Source organism: Oenanthe melanoleuca, chromosome 2 (genome assembly GCF_029582105.1).
Source record: "Oenanthe melanoleuca isolate GR-GAL-2019-014 chromosome 2, OMel1.0, whole genome shotgun sequence".
NCBI lineage: Eukaryota > Metazoa > Chordata > Aves > Passeriformes > Muscicapidae > Oenanthe > Oenanthe melanoleuca.
The window spans coordinates 125,883,931-125,910,077 of NC_079335.1; the positions used below are offsets into that span (position 1 = coordinate 125,883,931).

Consider the following 26,147-nt stretch of genomic DNA (forward strand, 5'->3'; position numbering starts at 1 on the left):
GGGGAGGAGGAGCCGCGGTCCGCAGCGAAGGAGCCAATCAGGAACATGCGGAGGGAAATGCCGCGCCCGCATTGGCCGGCAGTACCACTGTACCATTGGCCGGCAGTGGGCTGTACCACTGCCCCGGGGGGGGCAGAGACCATTACCCCCCGCGGCCGGGCGGTAGGCGGCTCCGTGCCCGGGCGGCCGCGGCCATGTGGGGCTGTGGCGACCCCGGTGGAGCCGCCGCCGCCACCATCGTCCTGAGCGGGACCCGCGACTGCTTCCTGCACCTGCCGCCCGCGCTGGCCTCGCTCCTCCGCCTGCAGCAGGTACCGGGGCGGCGCCGCTCGGGGCCCGGGCAGGGACGCCTCAGGCAGGCGGGAGGATTATGTGAGCGCGCCCCCGCATCGTGTTGCTGTGGCGATACAGAGCCCTCAGCCCTCCCCGCAGCCGGGACCCCTCACGGGGAGACATCGGGGAGCCCCTCCTTCACTCGCTTCCTGCGTGGCCCAGTATCGTCATCTATTCCTAATAAAACGCGGGAATTTTTCTTCCCCAACGTGCACTGTGGGCATCTGCGTCTCTCTCAACACTCCCCATTTCATACCAGTTTTCCCCGTAACCTGCTAGCATTAAGCGAATGTGTAAATATTTAATTCAGGTAGGAGAAGAGGTGGCAAATCCATGCAGAATCCTCATTCTTGATGTACATAAATAAAATGTGTCACTATAGAAAGGCGCTCCCGACCTGCAGAGCCCTGCTGAGGACGCGGGGTCAGCTGCAGGGAAAATGCACCTTACACTGTAAATAACATTTCACACGTGGAAACGGGAGGAGAGACACCGTGTGCCTCTTGTGCCATGAGCACAGAACTAAGAGTGCCAGCAGAACAGGCTGTAAATCGGCAGGAATGAGTCGAGAAAGACGCAGGCAAAGCTCAGGAGTTCTCGCACAGCCCCTGTGGGCTGAGCAGGCCTCCCTCGGCGTGGGTAACCTCTGGTTTCTCAAGGCCAAAAAGGGCATTTCACAACAGGAAAGCAACGTAGGTGTGTCAAAACCTGATCGTTCATCTGTGGGGTGGTAGAACAAGGCTGGTGGAATTGGAAGAAATGCAATATTAAATGTGAGCTTCATTTCAGTTGCAGTTTCTGAGTGTTTCACAGATCTGCTTGACGAGAGAGGAGAAAGGAGTGCAGTTGTTTTGAAGTCTTGTAGTGTCATTCTGTACATTGTTTGTTATGGTGGACTCCTACTTTTGCTTAACCTGAGCTGCTAAAAGAAAAGATAGAATCTCAGAAAACTTGATAGAAATAGCATCTTAAATACATCTCATGAATAAAAATGCTTAAAAGGGCATAAATGGAATCAAAAGCTGAATCTAATTGCAGAAGATATAAGTTCTTCAGTTTGACATCAAAATACCTGTGCAATTCTGAAACAGATTGATAAAATAATTTTGTCCGAGTTAATATGATTTTTAACTTACTTCAAGTATGTCACGGAAAACCATATAAATGTTATAGTTTTTGTGAAACCAAAGTATATGTTTATTTCTTTTCCTAATTTGGGAAATATAAATGTGCAATTACACATTTCTGTAAAATATTTTTGAAATCCTCTCATGCTGAAGAAAGAAAAAAGAATTAATTTTCTTACTTTAAAATAGTCCATAAAAATAGAAAGCTGTTTAAGAATTGAAACCAACACTCACTTCTGTGTTGAGAGTTGTGCAAACAAGACGTAAAATCTAGATAATATCTTTAATTCCTTTGATCTCTCTAATCAGATACGATTTTGGTTTTCTAATAGTCGTCTTGATTACCTGGGTTTATATTATTTTATTTTCTTTCTTTGAAACTCGTAGGGCCAAGCTGTGAAAGTATCCTGTGGTCATCAGCCTGTATTTTTGAGCTGGATGGAAACCAGGCATCGAGGTCACCAGGGTGAAAATATTGCAGAGATTAACAGACATTTGGCAGAGAAACTTGGTATCACAGATGGAGAACAGGTTTGAAATCCTATCTTTGTTTTATATTTAAATAAAGTGTATATTGGAAGATAAGTGGAAAGATAATACTTCATGAATAAGCTATGACCTTGTTTCCTGTACTTAGAAAGCTTTTTCATTTTATGAGAAAAGTTAACTGTCATGAAATATCTTGAACATGAAAAGATTTGCTCATTAAACCATTAACAATTGAGTAAACAGTGTTAGGAGAGGCCTGTGGGTACATCTTTGCAGGGCTGGAGTAACTATCTCCAGTGACATTAATTTTCAGAAAATACACTTTCAAGCAATTGAAAAACTTGGAATGGGAATATCTTGCTTGGACTTCCTGTCGTTTTAAAGTAGCTATTGACTTTCTGCATATTCTTGTTTAAATTACTTGGGGATTAAATTTTCATCTGTTTTTTCACTCCTTCACCAAATGTCCCTTTCTCTTTGAATATGTGCAGTCACCTCTTGTAAATATCCGTCGGTCTATCTATCTTTCTGTCTATCTATCTATCTATCTATCTATCTATCTATCTGTCTGTCTATCTATCTACTTCTTGTACATTCATCTCTTACTGTTGAACACTCTGTTAAACTTCTCATAAACGACTCTTTTGTTGAGCATAAGTTAGAGATGCTCAAGAGGCAGACAGAGTTTTCTGTCATGGGACTACTAAAATCTCAAAATCAAAAAAATTTTTTTCTATTAGTAGGTAGACATTCAAACAAACAAGAATAGGAAAGTACTGCTTTATACAGTGTTGTTGTATAGTGTATTCATATTTGCCTATTTCCTTATATGCAAAATTTAGTTCAACATAATACAAGACATTAAAGAATGTGACTCAGAGCAGTGTATTCTTACCTTGTTTATTTTTTAAACATATGTTTTTTTAGAAATTGTGTATCTGCGGAAATTTCCAATTTAGTGGTTGAGCAGCCAGGCATCTACTCTTTTTAGTTCTAGCAATTAATAGCCTTCAACAGGAAAACAAATTGACAAAGGGAACCTAAGAACATCTCACCCAGCTGCCCAGCTGTTATCTGGGAATAATCATCTATGCAATTGAATAAATACATGATTAATTAGGTAGTTTCACCATTGTTTTGAATTCAGAAGTTACATGTTTGCTGTATATATTCTATTTGCTGTGCTGGGGAAAAGATATTCCTCTCAATTATTGCTTCAAACTAAGGACATAGAGGATTTCAAAACTGATTGTTATTTTTTAGTAATGTGAAATTACATTAGTAATTACTAATGTAATTTTCCCAGAGGACAGGTAACTAGTTTTATCTAAGGAAAAAAATAATGATGTTTCTTTGAAAATTAATCACAAGATATTATTTGCAAATTTTTTTTTGTCAAATGAAGCCTTTGGCAAAAACTGACTTTAGAAGTCTGTATTTAATGCATTCTGAAAGACCTAAGCCACAACAGCTTTTACCATTTCTTCTGATTCACGCAATATTAAAACTGTTCTAGGGAGATGGGGCTGCTTCCTACGAAACCATTCATTAAGGAGCTGGACTTGCTTTTCTATTGTACTTCTTCCTCATTTTTCAGCTGGTTCTAAATGTATGCACAAGCAAATTAATTTTTCAGCTTTCTAAAATCCTGGGGATTTAATAATAAAGATTAAAAAATGGAAAGATGGTTATGCCATCAAGGTGTATTAAAAATTGATTTATATCACCTGATACAACTTTTGATGCTTTTAATATTCACTGCTTGTTGAGGTCCTCGAGCCTAATGGGATCCATTTCCCATCCACTGAGCATTCATCTGCTTATGAATTACCTAGTGTCATTAGGATGGTGTGTGTTCCAAGTAGCAAAAACATATAATGAAAGACATGTCAATTTTCTAGTTGAAATAAAGATGAAGCTTTTATATATTTAAAAAAAAAGGAGTTAAATATTTTGGTGTTACTTTTGCCAGGTGTTTCTTGAACCTTGTTCCCACGTGTCCTCCTGTCAGCAAGTAGAAGTGGAACCACTCACAGCAGATGATTGGGAAATTTTGGTAATAAAACCTTTGCTGTTGTTCACATTCTTATCTTACAGATGACAGAGATTCTGACTAGAGCAGTTTTTTGCACAATGCCGCATTCTTTTCAGCCTCTAAGAAAATACTAAATGTGGTGGAATTTAGTTGTATTTTATATTTCAAATGGTGTATGGGAAAGAGACATACAGGTTTTTTTCTTCAAACAAATGTTAAAAATGTGTGCAGTATTTAATTTATAATGGTACCACATTTTCCCAGGAGCTGCATGCTTCCTCTCTTGAAAGACATCTTCTTGACCAGATTCGAGTGGTGTTTCCAAGAGCCATCTTTCCTGTCTGGGTTGAGCAGCACACCCACGTTTACATCAGAATTGGTAAGCAGCGCTCGAGGCTCTCGGGGCACCTCCAGTAAGCTGCTTTGCAGGGGTGGATGCATTCATTGGCATCTTTTGCTCATACTTAGGTACACTTGTGCCAGCAGCCCCATATGGGAGATTAGAGCCATGCACGGAGCTTCTGGTATGTCCCAAAACACATGGACCTGAGGAGAATATCACCAGCACGCCTGCCACAGAACGTGACATCTTGCTCAAAAATTTTGTGAAAAATAATATGGAACAAGAAGAAACATTAAAGGATCCTTTTGCCAAACAACCTTACTTAAAGTCTGGAGTCCTTGAACAGAGTAAGGTTGATGCAAACACGATGTTTAGCTCAAATGTTCTCCCAAATATATGGAATTTCATAGGAAACATTTTCTCTAATACAGCTGAGCCGAAACAAAAGACTTCGTGTGATAACGATGAAATGAGCACCTTCAAAGACAGGCTGCTGAACTTAATTCACATGGATTCCATTTTTAGAGTATGTCAGTCCCAGCCTCCCAGCGTACAGAGTGTATCCTCCACTCATGAATTTCTGAAATGCAATGCTGTTCACGTTTTTCCATGGAATTTGGAATATATTGATTTGGATCCAAATCCCGTAGTATCTTATGGGAAAATTAATGAGCTGCTTTCCCCAAGACAGCGTCATCAAGAAGCAAAACAAAATCTGCCACTCGAAAAGCAAAATCATTTGACTAGTACACAGGACAGAAGTCCTTCTAATTCTAATAGTGGTCAAGCATCCAGTGAGGGATCTGTTGTTCGAATCGTTTGGAATGGATTTGAAGACCTAAAGAGTGTCATAGAGTATGGCCACGATGGGGAAGCCCTGCATGTTGGAAGAGTTTGGGTCAGTTTGAGCACTCCATATTTTGGGCTTTTCATTTTATAATATTTTCTATTGGATAGTTGTGAACTGGCCACTTAATGTGCAGTTTTGGGCTGTAGACTTTGAGTCAGTCTCTTGAGTTTACTAGAACCAAATACTGTTTTCTAGAGCTGTGCTTTGTACTCATTCTGGATTGCATCCAGAATTACCATCATCCTCCAAGATGTACAGTGTACTCTGGGTTTCCGCACACTTGGCATTTTTACACCAAATGAGGAAAATGCTTCAGCATTTCTGAAGGGAATGTGTGCTTTCTTCACAATCTGTGGGTACCCTTTGTATTAATAAGAAAGTATATATATACATACATTCAGTACTGCATAATAAAACTCTTCATCAACTCTTTGAAATGTGCCTTAACCTAGGGGTCATCAAACTGTAAAGTAATGGGATAGCGTATCCTAGTGCTACATAGTGTTTGTGAGTCCTTTTATACACTCTTTAAAATACATCTTGAAGATTAATTTCAAATAACCAGCTTGTATAATTTAAACTGTTCTAGTTTTCATTTGCCATTTTAACAAGTTGGCAGAAGTCTGGCTATGGACATACTGATCTTTCATTTGTTCTGATAGAACTACTGCCTGATTATGTTCTTTCTTTCCTGGAAGCACATGTGGGATCAATAAAAACAAACAGAATGTGCTCCAAATCACCATTTGGCTACTCTGACATGATACATTTCTCACCATTCACTCATTGCTGTGTTAAGAATGAAAGCAAGAACCTGCAGTGTTCTTTGCTGTGAAATCTTTTGACAAACCTAACAGTTTTCCAATGCCAGCAATCATAAAGTCTCTCATAGTTAAGAAATATTTATGAGATGTTTTCAAGTTGGTATAAGTTTTAAAATAACACAGATTGAACAGGAGTTTCCTTAAAGGGGAAACTGTCTAGTATGATCTAGGGAGACTGGATTTTCTGACTCTCTGCTGCATATATGCTTAGTTGTGGTCTTTGTAATGGTCCATGCATATTTACCTGCCCATGTAAAATTAATTTTAATCAGCAACTAAAATGAAATATTTATTTTTCTCCTATACTATGAGCATTCTTGCAATGTTCAAAGAATTTCTTCTTTTTTGAGCTTTTTGGATTTACTAAGTTAGTAGAAGGTCAGGTGTAGTGAGCACTTTCCCAAATAGGATAAAATGTAACTAGAAGTGTGTATGTAATAGTAAGATTTGGATATCACTGTCACTGTTACAAATTCCTTCTTAATTCTCTTGAGGTTCCATTAGTGATGAAGAAATTGATGTAGTATTATATATGCAATAACTAGTTTACTTTTTAATACTTCTATTTTTTTTGCTTTTTTTTAAAATATTTCAGATTGCAGATGGTCTGAGAAAAAAGCTACGTATTGAAATGCATTCAACAGTCCGAATTAAGTCAGTTGAATCTATTCCTAAAATTCCTGTATCTCTTACACTGCAACCCAAACAGAACTTAGTGAGTTGATATTACTGGTCACATACTTGTTCATATATTGGGAAACTGATAATGTTGCTCTGGTCAAATTGGAATGGTGGGGGCAGTGGGGGGAGAAAGGAGGGTGTTGTGTTTATTTGTTTTAATTTGTTAGATGATGATCTGGAAGTTGCCTATTGTTGACTATAGAAATAATTCCAAAGGGAATTTTTTGAGGGGAGTAATTTCTTGTTTTTTCTTTTTATTATGTAAATTTAGGTTAATAGGTTGCTATGATCTACTTAAACAGAGCTTATCTAGTATTTTGATCAATGTATGTAAACACCAAGCCATTAAATTTGGGGTTGTTCTTGGTAGCTATCTCCACATAGTTGCGCTGCTACTTGTAACAATATTCTGTTTAAAGGAACTGGTAGATATCACAGAGGATGGAGAAAATTGAATTCTGAATTTTGACTTGTTGTTTTCCTGAAGCTATTAGAGGATATAGCACTTCTAACTAGCACATTTAAAATCATAGAGTTTTCCATTATTCTCGAATTTTGAGAATTTATTATATCTTTCTTATTAAAAATAATGTTGACATGAAGGAGACATGGTATTGGTAGGGAAAATACACATTTTTTGTTAAGTTAGGTCTCTAATGTGAAAAAATCACTGTCAAAATAGCAGCAATAATTGATAAAAATTTTGCATCAGACCTTCATTTGAAGTACATTAATATGGGTTCAAACCTAGCAAATATTAAGTGTATGCCTTTAAGCCTATAAAGGAAACACAAAACAGAAAGAGTCATAGAGTTAAGGAGTAAATATCCAGTTTAAGTCTTCTGAGAGAAGACATGCTTTAATTTTTCCAACACTGCAATGCCCAGGTAATGGTAGTGAAAGTATTATAATTTGTATGTTCTGTTTAGTCTTTTGTTTACTTTTTTCTTTTCCTCATGGTTAATATTTAATTTTTTAAGTTATATCATTGAATCCCTCAGTTTTTCTGTACGGGAGACATACTCTGGGTGAGCATCTGTAGGAACATACTTAGTACCAGTTTTCACAGCCCATCCGATGTATCATGTATTTCTATGTAAGTTGTGTGACACTGGCCTGATTATTTCCCATGTTAGCTCCCCCTCAAAGCTTTAAATGCAGCACTTGCCATCACAGCAAGGCTTAGGCAGGTTTGTGTTTCATCCCCAATATTCTAACTTGGTTTCTTACCTACAGAAGAACTACATTATTTTTTTTCATATTGGAGGTAAAAGGATTATTATTGTTATAATCCTTGTGAGTCCCTTCCAACTCAGAAAATTCTGTGATAGTCTAGCATTAATCTGCTAAAATCATAAAAAAGTAGTTATGTGCTCATGTATATTTTAAATCCAGATTTCTCCTTTTTCTTTCTAATTCAGTTAAATTTTTTTTTAGTTCTTGGAAAAAACAGACAAATGAAGAAAGAATTGTTACAGTAACTTCCATTTTCCTTTCTGAACACTGTTTCCAGCATCTTCGTTGATTCTCCCTTTTCTACATGGGAATTATGCATCTATGATTATAAACTTAGCCAAGAGATATGGGATCTAGACAGAACTTCTTTTCATATTCCAGTTACCTAGGTGATCTGGGATAAGTTGCTTGGTTTCTGTCTGGCTGTGGAAGGTTGTTGGTGATGCCCCTGAACTGGATAAGCCCAGGGTTGTGTTTATTGGGAAAGGTTATACTAGGAAGAGGAGCGTGTAGTGAGCATCTGAAATAAGTCTCAGTGCGTATCTTCAAACCAGGGTCTGAGCAGTGCCCTTGGATCTGGAAAGGCAGATAAGTAAAACAAAAATTGAAGTTTTTCCTTGCCCTCATATCATATTATTTCCTCATATATGAGGGAAAAGTCTTTAGAGGTGGTCTGATACTCAGCTGTGACCATAGCAGGGGCTGCACAGACGCTTTCCCTAGAGAAGCTGATAGAAATGATGTTTGTTGGCAAAATGCTGTTTGCTAAATGAATAAAATTCTTACATCTTCTTCCATCTCTCTGCTGCCATGAAGCAAATGCCTCATACATAGCAAGAAAATATTTTTGCTTGAGAACACCTGGTTTTGTTTTATTTATTTTTTTTCCTTTTTCCTATTTAGCATAAAGATATACAGGAAGATGATGTTAAATGTGCATTCAGTTCTTGGCTGCAGGATTCCACTACTGATGATCACCCATGGATAATGACAAGCACTGACTGTGTGCATCTGTCTGTTAAAGAAGGCAAGGATAATACTGTCACGTCTACTATGGAATTTACTTATGCAAGTTAATTTCTGTATACACCTTTTAATTGGTACCTCTTCACACTGAAAGTGTAAGCTTGAGTTAGCCTTTAATGATTAACCTCTTTTATTCTTTCATTTTGGATTATATTGTAGTAATATTCTAATCAGTCTTATCTTGTGAGGAATGAAAACTGAATTTATTTCGAGTTTTAATAGTTGTTTGTTGTGTTTTTACAGGAATGGAGGAGTTTGTCCTTAGTGCAGCACATCCTGTGCGTTCTGAAGAAAATAAGTCTGAGAATATTTTTATACTGAGTCCCAGTTTGCTGCAAAAGACAAATATACAAGTAAATATCACATAGTATCAGGTATCAAGTAATTTAAGTTGTTATACTTGCTAAAAATATATTGCATTTTGTGTATAATATATTTCAGTTTCCCTTTTAAAGTAAATAATGTCAGTTTATTCATTAAATTATATCTGCATCCTTTATATAATTCTGTAGCTTGAAATTCTAGGCATGCCATGCTTGTCATTGAGTGTCATAGAGTTTGTACATCAAACTCTCAGAAAAATCAGAAGAGGGGAAAGTCACTACTGTCCAAGTTTGAACATCCTTATACTTATTTGTATATATACCATCCTTGTACTTAGTTGTTCTCTTCGTTGGTAATTAAACCACTTCTCAGTGTATCCTCAGCAGGACCAGTAGCTTGTTCTGGCAAAGATGAGACATATTCCCCATTCAAACTGACCACATTCATCCTGCCTTTTCTCTGATATAGTTTCTGTGCCTTCTGTTTCTTCCATATTTCATTTCTGAGAACAATAAATATTTCTATTTAATATTAGAATTACTACTTCCATTAGTGTAATTCCAATTGATTCACTGCCCATTACTTCAGGGTTATGGTTATAGGAGTGAGATAATGTTTTTTTCATTTTTAAACATACAGTGAATTTTAGTGGAGAATGAAAAGTGTTTTTTGGCTGTTTAGAATAGCATTTGTCTGCAAGGTTTAGGATTGCTGTTAAAAAATAATAAAATGAGCTTGTAAACCATAAGAAGGCTTCTAGAAATTGTTAAGTGACTGGAACTAAGAAGAAAAAGCAAAATGCATTTCTTAACAGCTGTGTCAACATCTCCTACTATCCTGTTCTTACCTCTGAACCTCTGCACTCCCCGTTTGCCTGCCCAGCTTTCCATACTAGCTCCCTGGTGAACACAATGGAAAAATTCCTGCCAAGTATTTTGTCAAGTTATTTCCCACCTAATCAGATTCCTGATCTGTTTCACTATTCTTCCTCATGAGCTCTCCTGCCAGCAAGACAGGGGATGGCCGAGGAGAAGGAACAAGCTGCAGGTAGGGGAAGAGATAGTGGGCTGCACAGTCTGTTACAAACAGCACTTGGCCCAAAATGTTACATTATTTAATCACTGTCAACACTGGATTGTATTTTGGAAGTAGTTGTATCTTCTGTTTCACCAATTCTCCTTTCATTCAAGTACAGCAAACTATACATGTAGTGTTGTCTTTGTACAATTCCAGAAATGGCTGGTCACTCCATAGCCTTTCTCTATAGTTATATTTCATCTAAAGTCCTAACTGTCCTTTGTTGTAGGTTCTTTTACATCCTCTAAGTAGAAAAGCTGATGATGACAACCAGCCACCTATGCCTGATAGAGACAAGAGCCTTCCATACAACAAACTGAGCGATTTAGGGTGAGACATTTTCTTAGAAAAAAAGATGGGAGGGAATGGGAGTGAGAATTAGGAAAAATAGCATTGGTGGAAATGCAGACTTTTTGGAAGCTATGCCAGATCTAAGCAAAATTGTGCATATTTTGGCTTGTATAAGGTTCAGACTTTATCCTAGTTTATGGACGTGATTAATTTTGTCCTTGAAGGGTCTTACTGCAGTGAATACAAAGCTTCATGTGTCTAAAGGTACTCACATACTGAAAATTTCAGTATGTCTGCCAGTAATATGGAAGGTCTCAGAACTGAGACTGCCTCAACATGGAAACTCGGAACTGAGCTTTAGAAGAAATACTGATAATTCAGCAGTTTTTGCTGTTCTAAGTAGTATGAACAGACTTCTACATAGCAGCAAGGGACAGTGGAGTGGTTTCAGCTGGGATGTTTAAATGAAACAAAACTTGTAAGTTGTGGTCTGCCAATCCGTGTCCCCTAATAACTTCCATCTGTTTATTTGTTTAACTACATTTAGTAGTAAGGATCTCAAAGAACTCTAGTTCCTAAAAGTTCTGTTGCAGTCATCAGCTGAGGAGAGAAATGCAGGGTGCTGTGGTCGTAAGTACAAGGGAAAACAGTAGTACTGTGTATCAAGTGTGAAGGGATGGGGCAAAAGAGACATGAGAGGTTTGGAGTGTTGTGATAGTGTGCTTTCAGTGCTGGGAAAGGCAACTGAGAATACAGTCTGTCAGCATTCTAACTTGCCCATAGTGCAAACTTTTACTGCCTACAGAGTGTGCACTGATGCTACCCTATGCCATTTAATGTTTCCTTTCCCCTACAGAGGAGTGGACAAATTAGGAACATCTTTATTTGAACATATAAGCCACAGTCTTTTGGGGCGTCCTTTATCTCAAAAGCTGGCTGCTAATGCTGTGGGACTGCGAAGTGGAGGGGTGCTTCTCACAGGAGGAAAGGTACTCACTTCTGCTTTCACCTGCAAACCCTTGCACATTGTTTTCCATAGTTACAAACTGGTATTGACATCAGTTTTCTTTGATACTATGCATGTTCCAAAGAGTAAAGAACAAGCTGAAAAAAAGAGCAGAGATAATTCAGTAAAACATTATCATACACACACACATCCATGTTTATACATATGTATGTATATATATATATATATATATATATATATATATATATATACATGCGTTTTGAAGATTGCTGCCAATGCAATTTCAGTAGGGAATTAATCTACTTTGTGTTTATATTGTGATAAGCACCTCTTGTCTTTGAAGTATTTGAATGAAAATAGGCATATATTTTCTCTTGTGTTCTGACATAAAATGGCAGTGGAGTTGATACTGTTATTTTCCCGTTGTCTGTTACAGTGATCCATTTAATACCATATGTCACTGGACCTAGCAGATGTCTTAACACTGAACTCAGTGAAATCAGAACACTGTACTGGATGTATCCACTCTGAATTTATCTTTGTTTCACTCTAGGGCTTTGGTCCCTACCAAGTGATACAGTGGCAGAATACATACATACTTTTACTGAGGAATAAGCCCAGTGTGTGTGCAGCTTCTCCAGCTTGTTGACTCGTGCATACTGTGACAAAAATACGGAAACTCCTTGGTGCTGTCAGTTTACTTTATCTCACTTTTTTTTTGTAGGGAAGTGGGAAGTCAACATTAGCAAAGGCCATCTGCAAAGAAGCTTTTACTAGACTGGATGCTCATATAGAAGTAATTGATTGTAAAGCTTTAAGAGGTATGATAATAGTTTCTTTTAATCTTAGATGTTTGCTGTACAATAAAGAGGCACAGTTATTGGTCTGAATAATATTTCTAGCATTTTTGGTGTTTTTGCAAGGGTGTTTGATGCCCCACAATTACTATCTTCAATGGTCTGATGAAAATACAGCTTCTGTAAGTTTATTTTACACTTCTGTCTGTCCCACATACCACCGCCAATTCAAACCATGCTTGCCATGCTAATTTCTAGTTGTTACAAAATAAGAAGAAGTTGCAAAAAATTGAACTGTGTGCGTTTTTTCAGGTGTGCTAGCTGAAGCAAATGTTTTGTTAACAAACGGTAAGTGTTAAAGGATACCTGTACTCAGTGAAAGGATAACACAGGCACCAAAGAAGGATTGAATGACCGACTGAAACCTGATTTATGGTGGCATATTTACTGACATAGTGTATTTGGCAATAGGCATCTAACACTTGTGATTATAGATGATGAGATGACTCCTTAGGCTTTGTGAGATCAAAATAATTATTTTGTGCAAAGACAGAAGAGCACAAAGGAAGCATTTTTCTGCCATTGCATTTCACTGGCTTTTCTAAATAGTCTTGCTGTTACAAGGGCAGAATATACTCAACTGTTTCGTATGAAGCCCTTATATTTCCTCACTATGTTCTTTTTGCTTAAATCACTACTTAAGCTAGAGCTCCTTGCACCAGAGGAAAGGAGAAAGATTGATGATGAGCTAGGTCCTTTGCTCTGGAAAATTCTTCCAAATTAAGTATTCTTTAGTAGCAATTTTATAATGCTGCTGATATTTCACTGGTTTTAACTGTCTGGAAATTAGACTTGTGGGCTTCTATAGTGGTTAGTAAAAGATGATTAATCTCATTTTAGAACGTGGAACCTTCTAGTACTCTTTTGACTGAAGATGTGGACTCTTCTTCAGTGATTGTTGACTCTGGTTTAATCTTGGTATCTGGATTTATAGATGTGAAGTCAAAATAGACAAAATAAAACATTACGAGCAAGATGTAGTCAGTCTGATTTTTTTCCTGATGTTTTGTCTCATTCTAATAGTATTTTGTTTTAGGAAAAAGATTAGTAAACATAAGGAAACATGTGGAAGAAGCTTTTTTAGAGGCAGCATGGAGACAACCATCCATTCTTTTGATGGATGATCTTGATCACATTGTCGGAGTACCTTCTACACCAGAGCATGAGAACAGCCCTGAAACAGTTCAAAGCAATAGACTTTCTTATGGTAATACTGTTCTACCTTTGTCTGAATAGAAATATAATGGAACTTGAAATTTCTTACACCTGAGCTGTACTGTCCTACCTGAACAATGTTGTCTGTGTCATTATTGCCTCTGGGCCATTTGATATTCAGGCAGAGATTCACAAATTATGGTATGTAGGCATTTGTGTACCCCTAGATGAATCAAAATAATGCAATAATGCACTCTGGATCTTGGAGTAGTCCTTGCCAATGTACACCCACCACTGCTGCTACTGGTAATGCCTGTTGTCAGCACCACTGCCAGTGCTTTTTTTTAATATTACTCATACACTCAGATATGTTGCAATTGATTACAAACTGCAGATGAACCTTTAACTGATAATTACTGATAAATTGATTTTTTGTTTTCCATAATTATTAGTATTATTTATAATTACAGTGGTAAGTAAGTATCAAATTGATACTTACTGTTCTTGAGAACCAGCTTCTTTTGGATGAGTACCAACTTCTTTATCATCCTACTTGGTATACATTGTAGAACTTCTGTTTTGTTTTACAATGTAACAATCCACAAATGTTAAAAATAGTTGTAGTTTGAAATCCTGTATATGATTCCCTTTTATTCCTGAAAGTCTGGGAAATACTAAGTTGCAAGTTAAATCTAAATGACCAAGATTAATAAAGCCATAGCAAAAAATGCCTTTCATTTCTTAGCTCAGTTTGAGGGAGTTAGCAAAATTTTTACTGAAATACTTTTGAAATTCAGAAAATCTTACTATAATTTCTTCCTGAAAAATGTGCTAAGTTGAATGCAGAATTGTTTTGTTTTCTTATTACTTTTACTTAAATGTATAATGCATACAACAGAGATTTAAAGTTTTAAAGATTTTTTTTCTTGAAGATCTACCTTGCATCCTCAGTTTTTTAACTTTTGTGTATTACCTTTCTCCTGGAGTGCTTATTTTCTAGGCTTAAGATCTGGTTTTCTTCCTATAATTTTTTTTTTTTGTTTGCATAGAGAGTAATAGCACACAAAAGTAAATGCCATCAGTGATGTTACAAAAATAGCATTTTCTTAATGTGCTGTCCTAGAGAGAATCACTACACATTTTTTCTTCCTAGTTTAAAAAAACAACTAAAAAAACAACTGTAAACGTGGGAATAAAAATAGTATGTTATAAAGCTGTTATATTTTGTGTGCACTAGTGCTACTCTCCAGGTTAGGGCTATTTTTGTTCTTTTGCAATTCATGCAGCAATATCTTCTGTGTTTAGTTTTGAAAGATCTGATGAAAGAAGTTATTTCCATGGGGAGTTTGATTGCATTAATTGCCACGAGTCAGTCTGAACATTCCCTTCATCCTTCCCTGGTTTCAGCACAAGGAACTCATATATTTCAGTGCTTCAAATGTATCCAATCTCCAGATCAGGTAAATTCAAATAAAAGTAGTTAAAGTGTTGTTTGCCTTCCCAGCACCCTCAAATATGATATGGGAACAGCTGCAAAAATAGGAGGTTACACCTGAAAATGAGAAAAAAATCTGGGAATCTTAGAAGTTCTTTCATGATACTTAAGTACCTCGGAACTTGTATCTGTCATTATAAAGTGAAAAAAAACCCAAAATAATCCAGTGAAAACTCATTGTTGGCTCCACTCTTCAGTGGTAAGAGAAGGGTGTATTCAGAGGACATTTCAGTTCAACATAAACAAGCCAGGTTGTCTAACACAGGTGAGATGTACATGTCTCCTTGTTTCCTCTAAGGGAGTGCTGAAGAAAAATGAAATTAAAAAATGAAATTAAATGTGTGTTTTTTCACAGCTCAGTGAAATAAGTATGTCCTAGAATATGTATTTTAAAAATTTTATGAAAACCAAATGTTAATTTTATGGGACAGTTTTAGGTTTGTTTTCATATTAATACTATCCCTCTGCTTTTGAACATAGTCCAGTTTGAAAAGAAAAATGGATGGAAGAATGAACAGTATTAACTTTCATGCAGGAGAAAGCAGATACTTTGAAACCCTCATCCCCTAATGATTCATTTGTATTTAGTTGTATGAGTTGTTCCTTTCTGTGTGTCTTCAGTCACAGGCCAGCAATTAAAAGCCACTCAGGAGGGCATACTGTGTTAGATGCAGTTTAACTTTCTCCGACTTCCTGCAAGTCTGCTTTTATTGTTTTTAATATTAATACTTTAATAAGGATGAGACATCACTGGAAAAGTCAAGATCTCAAAAGATACCCAATTATTTGAAGTGGTTTTATCTGGCACAATATATTGCATCTCAAACATATTCTCTGCTCATACTGACAAAATGAAATTTGTCCTTTTTCTTGTGAAGCAGAAAAAAACAGATGTAAACTGGTAGAATCTGGGGAGGGAGGGATGTTTCATTATTAATGTTGAATTTAAAGTAGCTCTGGTGAGGTGAATATGTAAAGTTATAAAACCAGTGAATTTATTGAAGTGCATCTGAAGAACTAGCATTTGTTTATATTGCTTAGGTTTTGTTATTTAAATGGTTGGTGTTACGCAAATATTTAAGGGAATTTTAGTAAGTCATACCTATTTACTGTTCAAATTCCTGAACTCCATATGAATAGTAAACTCAGTACACACTTGCTGCACAATTTTGTTTTTCAGAAGCAAAGATATGAAATGTTGTATTCCATAATAAAGAAGAAACTGAATTCTGATCTGAAGGACTTCTCTGATCTTGATCTCCAGTGTATTGCAAAGGAAACAGAAGGTTTTGTTGCCAGAGATTTTACTATGCTGGTCAATCGTGCCATTCATACCTGTGCTTCTAACCAGAATGCATCAGATAATGGTGGTATGTTGACAACAAAATCTCTTACTTCATAGTCTTACTTCTTTGTTATCCAGAACTGCAATAATACAGAAAGGAGCCCCCAGTTTTTATATCTCATATTTAAAATTCCTTTAATTGTTACATATTGTTAGGAGTTTGTTACTGGGAGTCTGTGTGTTTGGGATTTTTTTCAGGATTTTTTTTTTTCATTTTAATTTCTTTTAAAGCAGATTTGAATCTGTCTACTGTGGATTTTCAAAAAGCTCTGAAAGATTTTACTCCATTAGCTTTGAGAAATGTCAGCCTTCATAAACCTAAAGACCTTGGCTGGGACAGGATTGGTGGCTTAAAAGATGTGAAGCAAATGCTCAAGGATACCATCTTGTTACCTGCAAAGGTACTAAGTTCTGTTAAATCAGTCACTTGAATTTTTTACATAATATTAGTGGGGATTAATTATTTTTTAATGTTTGGAGAGTGTTGGATAGAAAGATGACAGGCATGATTTTGTAGCTTTTCAATCTTCAACTGTCTTCAGCTACTGGAAAACACTTTTTCCTTCCTCTTCTCTCTTCCAAATGCAAAGGGCAATGGCTGAGCTTTACTCCAGAGCAAGTGTTGCTTTACAATATTGGAGTATTGCCACACTCGCTTGCAGGGCTTGAGATTAGGCTCTGTAAAGACAGCATTTCCAGCTGTTTTCTGCAGTGCTTTTGCTACAGGAGTATTTTTTTTCAGATGAATGCCAATCCAGCAATCTTACTTTATTTTACTTTGGCCTTTCTGCCTTGCTTAAAACTTGAATGTTGAGATGAGCCATTGAGCATTGACTCTTTAGAGAAATTACTGAATGGTATATTTGATTATATCATTCAGTGATTAAAATAGGAATTTAGAACTACCAGCAGGGAGAATATAAAACTCTAGTCCATCCCTATTCTAGCTTGTTTCCTCTTAGTAGAAAATCCCACTTGTTTGTATTTTAGGAACCTGTATTGTATTTTTGTATTTTAGGAACCTAGTTCAGCCCCAGGTAAACTAAATCCAGATGAGCTGTTGGGATAATATGGAGGATATAATAAATTAGATGCAGTCTGTTTAGACAAAAGTCACTAGTCAGTGATGTTACAGAATACTTGCTTATTTTAGAATATATGACATTGAAACTCTTTTCTAGTATCCAGAATTATTTGCAAACCTGCCCATACGACAGAGATCAGGAGTTTTGCTGTATGGAGCACCTGGAACAGGAAAAACACTGTTGGCAGGAGTGGTTGCAAAGGAGAGTGGAATGAATTTCATCAGCATCAAGGTAGCAAGAGTTTAAGGTTAATTGATTCATTTTATTAACTGAATGAAATACCCTTACATAATACCTGAAACTATGTGCTTGTGAGGGCAAAATACTAAAGTAAAAATCTCATGTATAAAATTTTGCTTGTCTCTGGATGTCCCTCTGGATATGATTCCTAGAACCTCAGAGTTTTATGACTGAGATTTTTTTTTGTATACTTATTCATTAGGTAGAACTATAAAATTTAATTAGGTGTTCTTAGTTTCTTATTTTTTTTGTAAAAAAACATCAGATTTTGATTCCACTGGGCAATGAAATTGAGCAATATATTTTAAACATTTTTAAAATACAGGGTAAACCTTTGCCTTGAGATAACGTAACACATGTTCTGTTACCATAGAAAAATTGAAATGATTTCTTTTAAACAAGTTGGAATGCTTGAAAATTTCTTCTGGCTTATCTAGATCCCTTGGCTGTTCTGTTCAGAGGTGACACTGTCTTGATTGCAAGAAAGTTAAGTCTAGTACGCAAAATGTATGCTGATGTTGAATTACACATTAAAACTAAGAAACATGTCATGAGTATTGTTTTCTGATTATATATTTTTAGGGACCAGAGCTGCTCAGCAAATACATTGGAGCAAGTGAACAATCAGTTCGAGATATATTTAACAGGTTTGTTTTGTAAAGATTTGTGATCCTATCAATAAATTTCAGGGGTTGAAGAACAAATAAATAATTTTGTTGTCTGAGGAGAGATATGGCATCAGATCATAAAAGCATCTGAAATAATCAGTTGTGCTGAAGCAGATGGGTGTATCTTGGCAGGTTCAATCTGGCCATCGTTGTTAAAGAACTGCACATTTTGGCTCCAATGAGGAATGTGCTTTTGAAGCTGAACTCCCAGTTCTCTGAGCTACAGTACTTTGGTTCACATCATAGAACTTGGATATCTGGGAAAACATAACTTGGAAAACTATCTTGGAAAACATAGCCTGAATTCCTTTCAGATTATTCCAGAAGACAGTTGACTGTATTCCAAGTAGTAATGCACTCTCGATACCTAGGGTAATACTGAACTTGGTATTGAAGTCCCCAGTGCCAGTAGTTCTTTTTTACAAATCTGCTCTTATTGGCCCTCAGTGTTAACTAATGCCAACATATCCTACAGATCCTATGCTTCTCAGCTTATAATGTAGACAGTCTTTTTGTTAGCTGTCTGTAAGCCAAGAACTCATCTGCAGTGATTGGATTTTAGAGCTTTCATGTATATTAATATGACAGTTGAGCACTTAGAAATGATAAAGTGAGTGCAAAGTATGTCATAAAGATGAGCAATGATTCTATTGCAGCCCAGTTTTTGGAACCTCTTAAATTCTACAGAAAGCAGATTTTCTATTCTGTCATTAAATACAACTGTTCTCTGAAGCAAAAAACAATTACCTTCAGTATTTCTAAGAAATTCTACCTGTGAATGACACTTAAACAGAAAAATAACTATTGCTTTTTTTGTTTCCCTTTTAGAGCTCAGGCAGCTAAGCCTTGTATTGTTTTCTTTGATGAGTTTGATTCTATTGCTCCTCGCCGAGGTCACGACAACACAGGAGTCACCGACCGAGTGGTTAACCAGCTGTTGACTCAGTTGGATGGTGTGGAAGGCCTGCAAGGTACCTATTCACCTGTGTGCTCCTTTTTGTGCAGAAATGTAGCAGATGTTAATAGCATTTTTCTGCACTTCCCTAAGGAGTTTATGTGCTAGCTGCTACTAGTCGCCCGGATTTGATTGACCCTGCTTTGTTAAGGCCAGGTCGACTGGATAAATGCCTGTACTGTCCACCTCCTGATCAGGTGAGGAAAAAAATTATTTCACACAAGAGGCAAGGAAAAAAATCAGACTAATGGGTTTTATTCTCCTTGTCTTTACATGTAGTGACATTTCAAACTTGGAAAAAGTGGACTTGATTTCCCGGGTCCAGTTATACATAAATTCACTGATTTTAATGTCAATGTGTTCACATAAAACTAGGGAAGGAAAAGGCTGTTTACCACAGTCTTTTGGATCAAGTCATATCCTGTGGAACTAGCTGATTAAAAAAAAAAATTAAAACACAGGGTACTAATCTGCAGAAAGAAATTGGATGTAATGTAGTATGTATATTGTTCTCCATCTCTCTTTGAAGTATGAGTCCAGTTGATTTGCCATTTGCTAAAGCCATAGCTGTGGGTTGCACAATGTGTGTCCCTGATTCCCCATTTTATGAGAAAACTTTAGTGCTGTTTATTTTGAGATTAGTTCACATATTTAATAAATACCACCACATCATTTCATTCCAAAACACATATGATGATCCTGTACCTTGAGAGCATAGATATAGTCTTTTTTTTTCTTTTTTTCTTTTTTTTTCTTTCTTTTTTTTTCAATTTTTTTTTTTTATTTTTTATTTTAAACTTCTGATTTAAGAGTAAGATCATTCAGGTAAATAGAAGCATTTCATTTTCATCATAGTCTTCTTTACAAAAATACATATGAGGAGCAGAGCTCACCTTCATAGTTCTATGTATTCCATATATAAAAATCCCACATATTTACTTGATATACTAGAGAAATATATTCTCTGTGTGCTACATTTGTTTAGGGTAGTATCTTTCTAGTATTAGGGCAGTAACTTCTTGAAAAAATATCCTTCCTCCCTTGGAAGGGACAAAGCACTGTCACACAGGTAGGACAAGGAAAATAACAGGTTGCTTTACTGACTTTTTTCCCCCCTTTTTTACAGAATTCACGTTATGAAATCTTAAAAGCTCTCAGTCATTCCCTGTCCTTGGCAAATGATGTGGACTTTCAGGATTTGGCAGCAAAAACAGAACAGTTTACAGGGGCTGACCTAAAAGCTTTATTATACAATGCCCAATTGGAGGCAATCCATACTAATTTAAATTTAACACAGGTAAATAAAACTGATATAAGTCTCTCCTGTTTATGTTGATATGTTTGAAAGAGTTAATTGCATCAATGGGGTTTTTTAGCAAAATTATGTTTTCTTATATTTTTATACAGAGGATTAGCATTTTAAAATGTTTGCAGAAAAATACAAGAATAATGTAATGAATTGGTTTAAATACTTCTTAAACACTAGGTTTTTCTCATTTAATGATAGGTATTTATTGTTGAATAGATATATGTAAGCCCACATGTGTTTATCACAGTTGTGAGGAACAACTAACAGATTGACAGGAGGGATCCCACACTGAATTTCTTAGGAGCAGATAGTAAATTCAGTTTTGAGATGGCACATTTTGGATGGTGGAGGAAACAAGAAATTGGTGGAGTTTGGGGAGTTGTTCCAGCAGATTGGGTTTGACTGGGGTCAAGAGAGAAGGGCAAGAGGATGGCGATACCTGAAATGGCTGGCTCTATCTCATCTTCCAGGCACCAGCCAGTACTTGAACTTCCAAAGTACAGGATTCCACCTTTGGTTTGTACCTCTCATGTGACTGACAGATCCTTCCTCTTTTAGCCTCTGTTCAGCCACTTCTTCACATTTTTAATGCCTTTCCTCTGGTTCTAGCTGGAAAGGAACAGGCATGGCTTCCACTACTCGGTGCCAAAGGGAAGGGTTGGGTCAGGGGTCCAGAATGAAGGAGACACTCTTGAATTATTTTTGTCCCAGCCTGTTACCAAGGAATTGGGCTCTGAGGATGTGACTCTCAGTACTGAGAGGGATCTCCGGTATGTCTTAACACTCCCTTGACTTGTAGCATCAGTGAGTAGTTGATACCTCATGATTATCCATCATAGGAAGAGATTGTTGTCTGAAGCAGTGTCTCCAGACTGGTGTGCACACACCCCAGAGAGAATACAAGACAGTCCATTGATGTTCAGGAATAAAATACTAGAACTTCAGTGGTACATATCTATAATTTATAAATAATATCCATATGCTTGGTAGCATGCACTCAGAAGTTTTTGACTGATAGACGTGCACAATCAAAGAGGTTTGCAGACACCAGTCTAAAGCATCAATTCTAATTTCCACATCAGCATTTAAAGTGTGTTGGCTATGACTGAAAATGACTACAGCAGTTAGGCACTATAAAAGTAGACTCACTTCAGCCTCCTAGAGCATTTTACACACGATACTAATTTGCTTGGGTGGTAAAGTTGAGACAGAAGTGGTACACATACATGAAATTTCCCAACACTTGCTGTTACTGAGAGTGTGAGGCAGTGGAAACAATTAAACCTTAAAATTATCTCCTGAAACCATTTTTCTAGAATGAAGACAAAGTTCTTAGAGGTACTAGATTTTCTTAGCAAAATAGTTGGAAATATATTCCTAGAGAAAGATAGATTACTACTAGAGTCAAATGTAAACTGATATTCCCATCTGTACTGTATATCTTTTCATGTATTTCTGATTGTAGTTTGTTATGAGTTAACTCTTGTAATGTTCTGTTCTTTGTTACAGGATTTTGGATCTAGTTCTGATAGTGACTTCAGTCTCTCTTCCATGGTTTTTCTAAACCACAGCAGTGGCTCAGATGATTCAGCAATAGATGGAGAAGCAGGGCTAGAGCACTCTCTTATTTCTTTAGACATGTCTGACTTGCTTCCTGAAGATCCAAGGTCCAACATGTATCGTCTTTATTTCGGAAGCTCTTATGAATCAGAGCTGGGAAATGGAACTCCTTCAGAACTGGTAAATTATTCACTTAATGTTTTGAATTTTCTAAATATTGTTAGTTGAAAAGCAGAAAAAAACATACCAATTGCCTGATTCGGTTTATGAATACAATTATGTCTGCTTTGACCTTCAGACTGTCTTCAGATTATACTTAGTAGTCCACAGTGAGGAAGGGGATGGAAGGACATGATCTGAGAAAATACAATATGGACTTCCCTGCAACCTTGCAGGAATTTAAAATCAAAATCCCAGAATACTGCTTAATGCCTTATAATTAAGCAAATTGCATTCATATTAGATTTTACTCTCTGGTCAAATGGCCTGTTCCCTTCCAAAGTTTAACACCAAAACAGTTCTCAGCTTTTTGGTGGTTGGTTTGTCTGTTGTTTTTTCTTTAACTTAGTTTTATTACTAAAGATTGACAACCCAGCTTTCAAGAATTAAATTACAGTTTCAAGAATCAATGAACCTTCTTCAGTTCCCAATACAATGTGCATTAACAAAATAACCAGACTATGTAATTGTGAAAAAGAACAGAACTAAAGCTTAACTTCCATTCTTGTCTTTAAGGAGCAGAATTTCTTGTGTTGCATCATGTTGTCTGGCCAGTTTGCAGTTAGGGATGTGCAGGTTGGCTGCCCAGCACCTGCACAGTGATCAGCCCTTCTGTCTTGGCTGGCAGGTCAGCAGAACAGGGTATGCTGCCTCTGAGCTCCTTACAGTGAACACATAGTTTCAGAGTTTGTGTGTGATCCGTGTGAAACTCATTTTCAAAATGAATTTCAGTCTGTTGTAGAATTGTTACTACAAGTAGTAATCAAAGTTCTTAGACTCTTGTTTTCAAAACCGTCTTGCATTGATTCTTAAAGCCAAAAATAACTTAACTTGACATTAGAGAAGTGACTACTGACTGCTAAGGTGCTTTGGTATATTTTATCTTCCATTATGGGTGATAGTATTCAATTAATGTAACCTTAAAGACTTAGTTTTCCTCTGACTGAAAATTCTTCAGCAAGGAGTCTACAAGGACTTTGATCTCTTCAAGTTGTTGAACTGGAAAGGTGCTTACTTATCAAGTGCACAGAGAATTTGGAGGTGATGAATATTTAAATTCTAAAGCTAAGTACATAAACTCATCCAGATTTCAGAACCACTGATTTTCTGAAGTAATTAAAGCAATGGACTTAGCAGACTTTTATTATTTGTTAGATGAGCCATTACAAAAACACGTTTTCCAGATATGAAACACTTAATTTTCAAATTTGGCCTTTTGCCCGAATATTTTGGCATATTAATTTAAATCTTTCTGTTAAAAAAGTTGCATATGTAATATATTTTAAAGAGAAAGTACTCTTTTTGCCAGTGGAGGCAAGCTTATATTGAATTGTAGCCTTATTCCAAATAATGGAAGTGCTCCTTTGGATCCATAATGAGTTAATGTATTTCTTTTTGTGATCAATTTAGAGCTCTTTGTGTTTGTCCGGTCCAAACTCCATAACTTCTGACTTTACCAGCATCACTCAGAGAGATGTTGCATCCTCACAACCTGCAATGCTCAGAGCAGCTTCTCAAGAAGACTCCCTGGAGAACCAGGAGCAGCAAGCCGAGCACCTGAAGACAGAAATCAATGCTAGCAAGACAAATTACAGAAGCAAGAATGGAGTATGGCACTTTTTAAAACTATTGTTTAGTCTTAACACTTCTCTGTTGTTTTTCCACACATCTTGGTATTTCAGGAAATAATTTTTGCAATAATATTTAATGCTGTGCAAAAAAAGTAGCAAAGATAAGTCATACATAGTTTGAGGAAAATAAGCCAGATGTTAGCATTCATATAATTCAACAGTTATTTCTGTTATGTACTAATATGGAAGGGAGGAAAGTTGTGACTGTATTTTTAATACATTTGTCTGCACATGTATTGGGGAGGTTCCATAGTTAATGATATTGATGGCACTCTGTTTTTGTAGAAATTTTTCATTGTCTTTTAATGGCTCTCTTTTCAAGGAGGATAGCACCCTTAATCAGTCAGTGCTTCCCAAGACTACTTTAACTATTACCCAGTCTCATCTGATGTCTGCTCTTCAGGGTATGAGACCATCCATTAGTCAGGACGACTGGAAGCATTTTACTGAACTGTAAGTATTTCTTTTTGTAATTTTGAATTCAGTGGAGATGTGGTCTTGCCACATTCCTTATACATCAGAATCACAATAGTTTTAAATAAATGTGGGGACTGGCAGCGGATAGCTGATAGCTTTTGACAGCAGTTTTTAAAGAAATATTGTTACATAGTGGGAAAGGGAAACTATTTTACCAATGATTTGTCTTATTAATGTAGGACCTAGAAATAAACCCCTGGTTTTGTGTTAAGAGCTATAACAGTACAAAGAAGCTCTTTTAACTATTGGATCCTTCCTGCTTTCACTTAGTAGTAGCTCCTTGTATTTTCAAATTGCTGGAGTTTGGCCCTCTGTAGTGGTCTTAGTGGTCTTTGTAGCAGCTGTGTTTGGGAAAGACAATCTGTAGAAGTATAAACATATTGAAAAGGAGAATGTGTCTCCTTGGACTTGGGGATAAAAAGCTGGGAAGAAAATAAAGGAAGCAGGACAGAGAGCTCTCTTGAGTTAGGGTTGTGGGTGATATAACTCCTCCAGGTCCTCAGGTCTGAGGAGACAGGCACTCTTCATTTCCATAAACATTTAATTAAACATCTGGAGTTCTGTGGTGCATTAATATTCATCTGAAGAGGCAAACAGAAAAAACATATTTCATAAGAATTTGCTAATGTCTTTTTTTTTGTTTCCAGGTATGATAATTTTCAGAATCCCAAGAAGAGGAAAGTACAGATTGGCGCAACATTCAGACCAGGACAAAAAATGACTCTAGCTTAGTAACCTGTATTTGCTTGTAATTGCTAAACTGTAACTGGAAATGACAGATTTGATTAAATCAGATTATTTATATTCATATGATATTAATATGCATATTAATGCAGCAGTTGAAGATAAGTTTCTTTTAAACTTAATGCTGTAAAATTGACACATTTTATTTTGAAGAAAATTGTCCTGCTTTAGATTGATATTAAATTTTTTGAGAGAACATTGGTTATGTTCTGCCCAATTGTTTATCATATAAACTTTTAAATTTTAATTTCCACAATCTAACAATGATTTCCTGTCTCTGCTTATTTCCTCATAACAAATAGAATCTGTTCAAATAGACTGTAATATCAATGGGGGATATGTTTTTAAAATATTCTATAAAGCCATTCTCTAATGGCCTTTGGAGGGCTTAGAGGAGGGTGGTACTTCATATGTATATTAGCAGGCAACTAGACTAAAACTTACAGAATACACTTTTCCAGCTATAGCAGGAAAAGCCAGACCAAGATACTTGCATCTTGTTTTCTTTCACTGTTTGTTAATCAGAAGAATACCAAATTGCATTTCACAACTGCACCTTCTCTTACCCCTATCTTTTCTTCCCAGAGACCGCTAAAAATATTTCAAATGCTTGGAAAGTTTCTAATGTTACATCCTGAAATTATTCACAACTACTGTCTTCCATGGAGATTGTAAAAGAGTTGTGTTCCTTAATTAATACAGAGATAACCAGGTCTTAACACAAGGAGGGGCAAGGAAGGAGGAGGCAGGAAAGAAAATAAGAGATGTTTCCATGAGTCTGTTGGACCCTTTCAAAGCATTTCA

At 36.5% G+C, this 26,147-nt stretch overlaps 1 protein-coding gene across 2 annotated transcripts; it reads left to right on the forward strand.

Moving 5' to 3' along the window:
• Positions 1-131: 131 nt before the first annotated feature.
• Positions 132-25,544, forward strand: PEX1 (peroxisomal biogenesis factor 1). Of its 2 annotated transcripts, none has more exons than XM_056484968.1 (24): positions 132-311; positions 1,848-1,991; positions 3,922-4,005; positions 4,249-4,363; positions 4,453-5,225; positions 6,597-6,716; positions 8,822-8,945; positions 9,188-9,297; positions 10,575-10,675; positions 11,493-11,625; positions 12,328-12,424; positions 13,497-13,667; positions 14,921-15,075; positions 16,291-16,480; positions 16,687-16,856; positions 17,637-17,771; positions 18,363-18,427; positions 19,277-19,419; positions 19,497-19,600; positions 20,530-20,700; positions 22,222-22,452; positions 23,902-24,099; positions 24,445-24,575; positions 25,247-25,544. In XM_056484968.1, the coding sequence occupies exons 1-24, from the start codon at positions 195-197 to the stop codon at positions 25,329-25,331; spliced, it is 3,867 nt and encodes a 1,288-aa protein (XP_056340943.1). In that variant the 5' UTR covers positions 132-194; the 3' UTR covers positions 25,332-25,544. The 2 variants fall into 2 exon arrangements, with proteins under 2 accessions (XP_056340943.1, XP_056340944.1); XM_056484969.1 differs by having other exon boundaries at positions 16,690-16,856.
• The last annotated feature ends 603 nt before the right edge of the window (positions 25,545-26,147 follow it).

Bases quoted from the DNA above. Each gene is read 5' to 3' on its own strand.
- PEX1 (XM_056484968.1), top strand. From the start codon at position 195: ATGTGGGGCTGTGGCGACCCCGGTGGAGCCGCCGCCGCCACCATCGTC. The intron at 12,425-13,496 runs GTATGATAATAG...ATTTTGTTTTAG, and splicing joins TGATTGTAAAGCTTTAAGAG to GAAAAAGATTAGTAAACATA. The intron at 24,100-24,444 runs GTATGGCACTTT...TCTCTTTTCAAG, and splicing joins ATTACAGAAGCAAGAATGGA to GAGGATAGCACCCTTAATCA.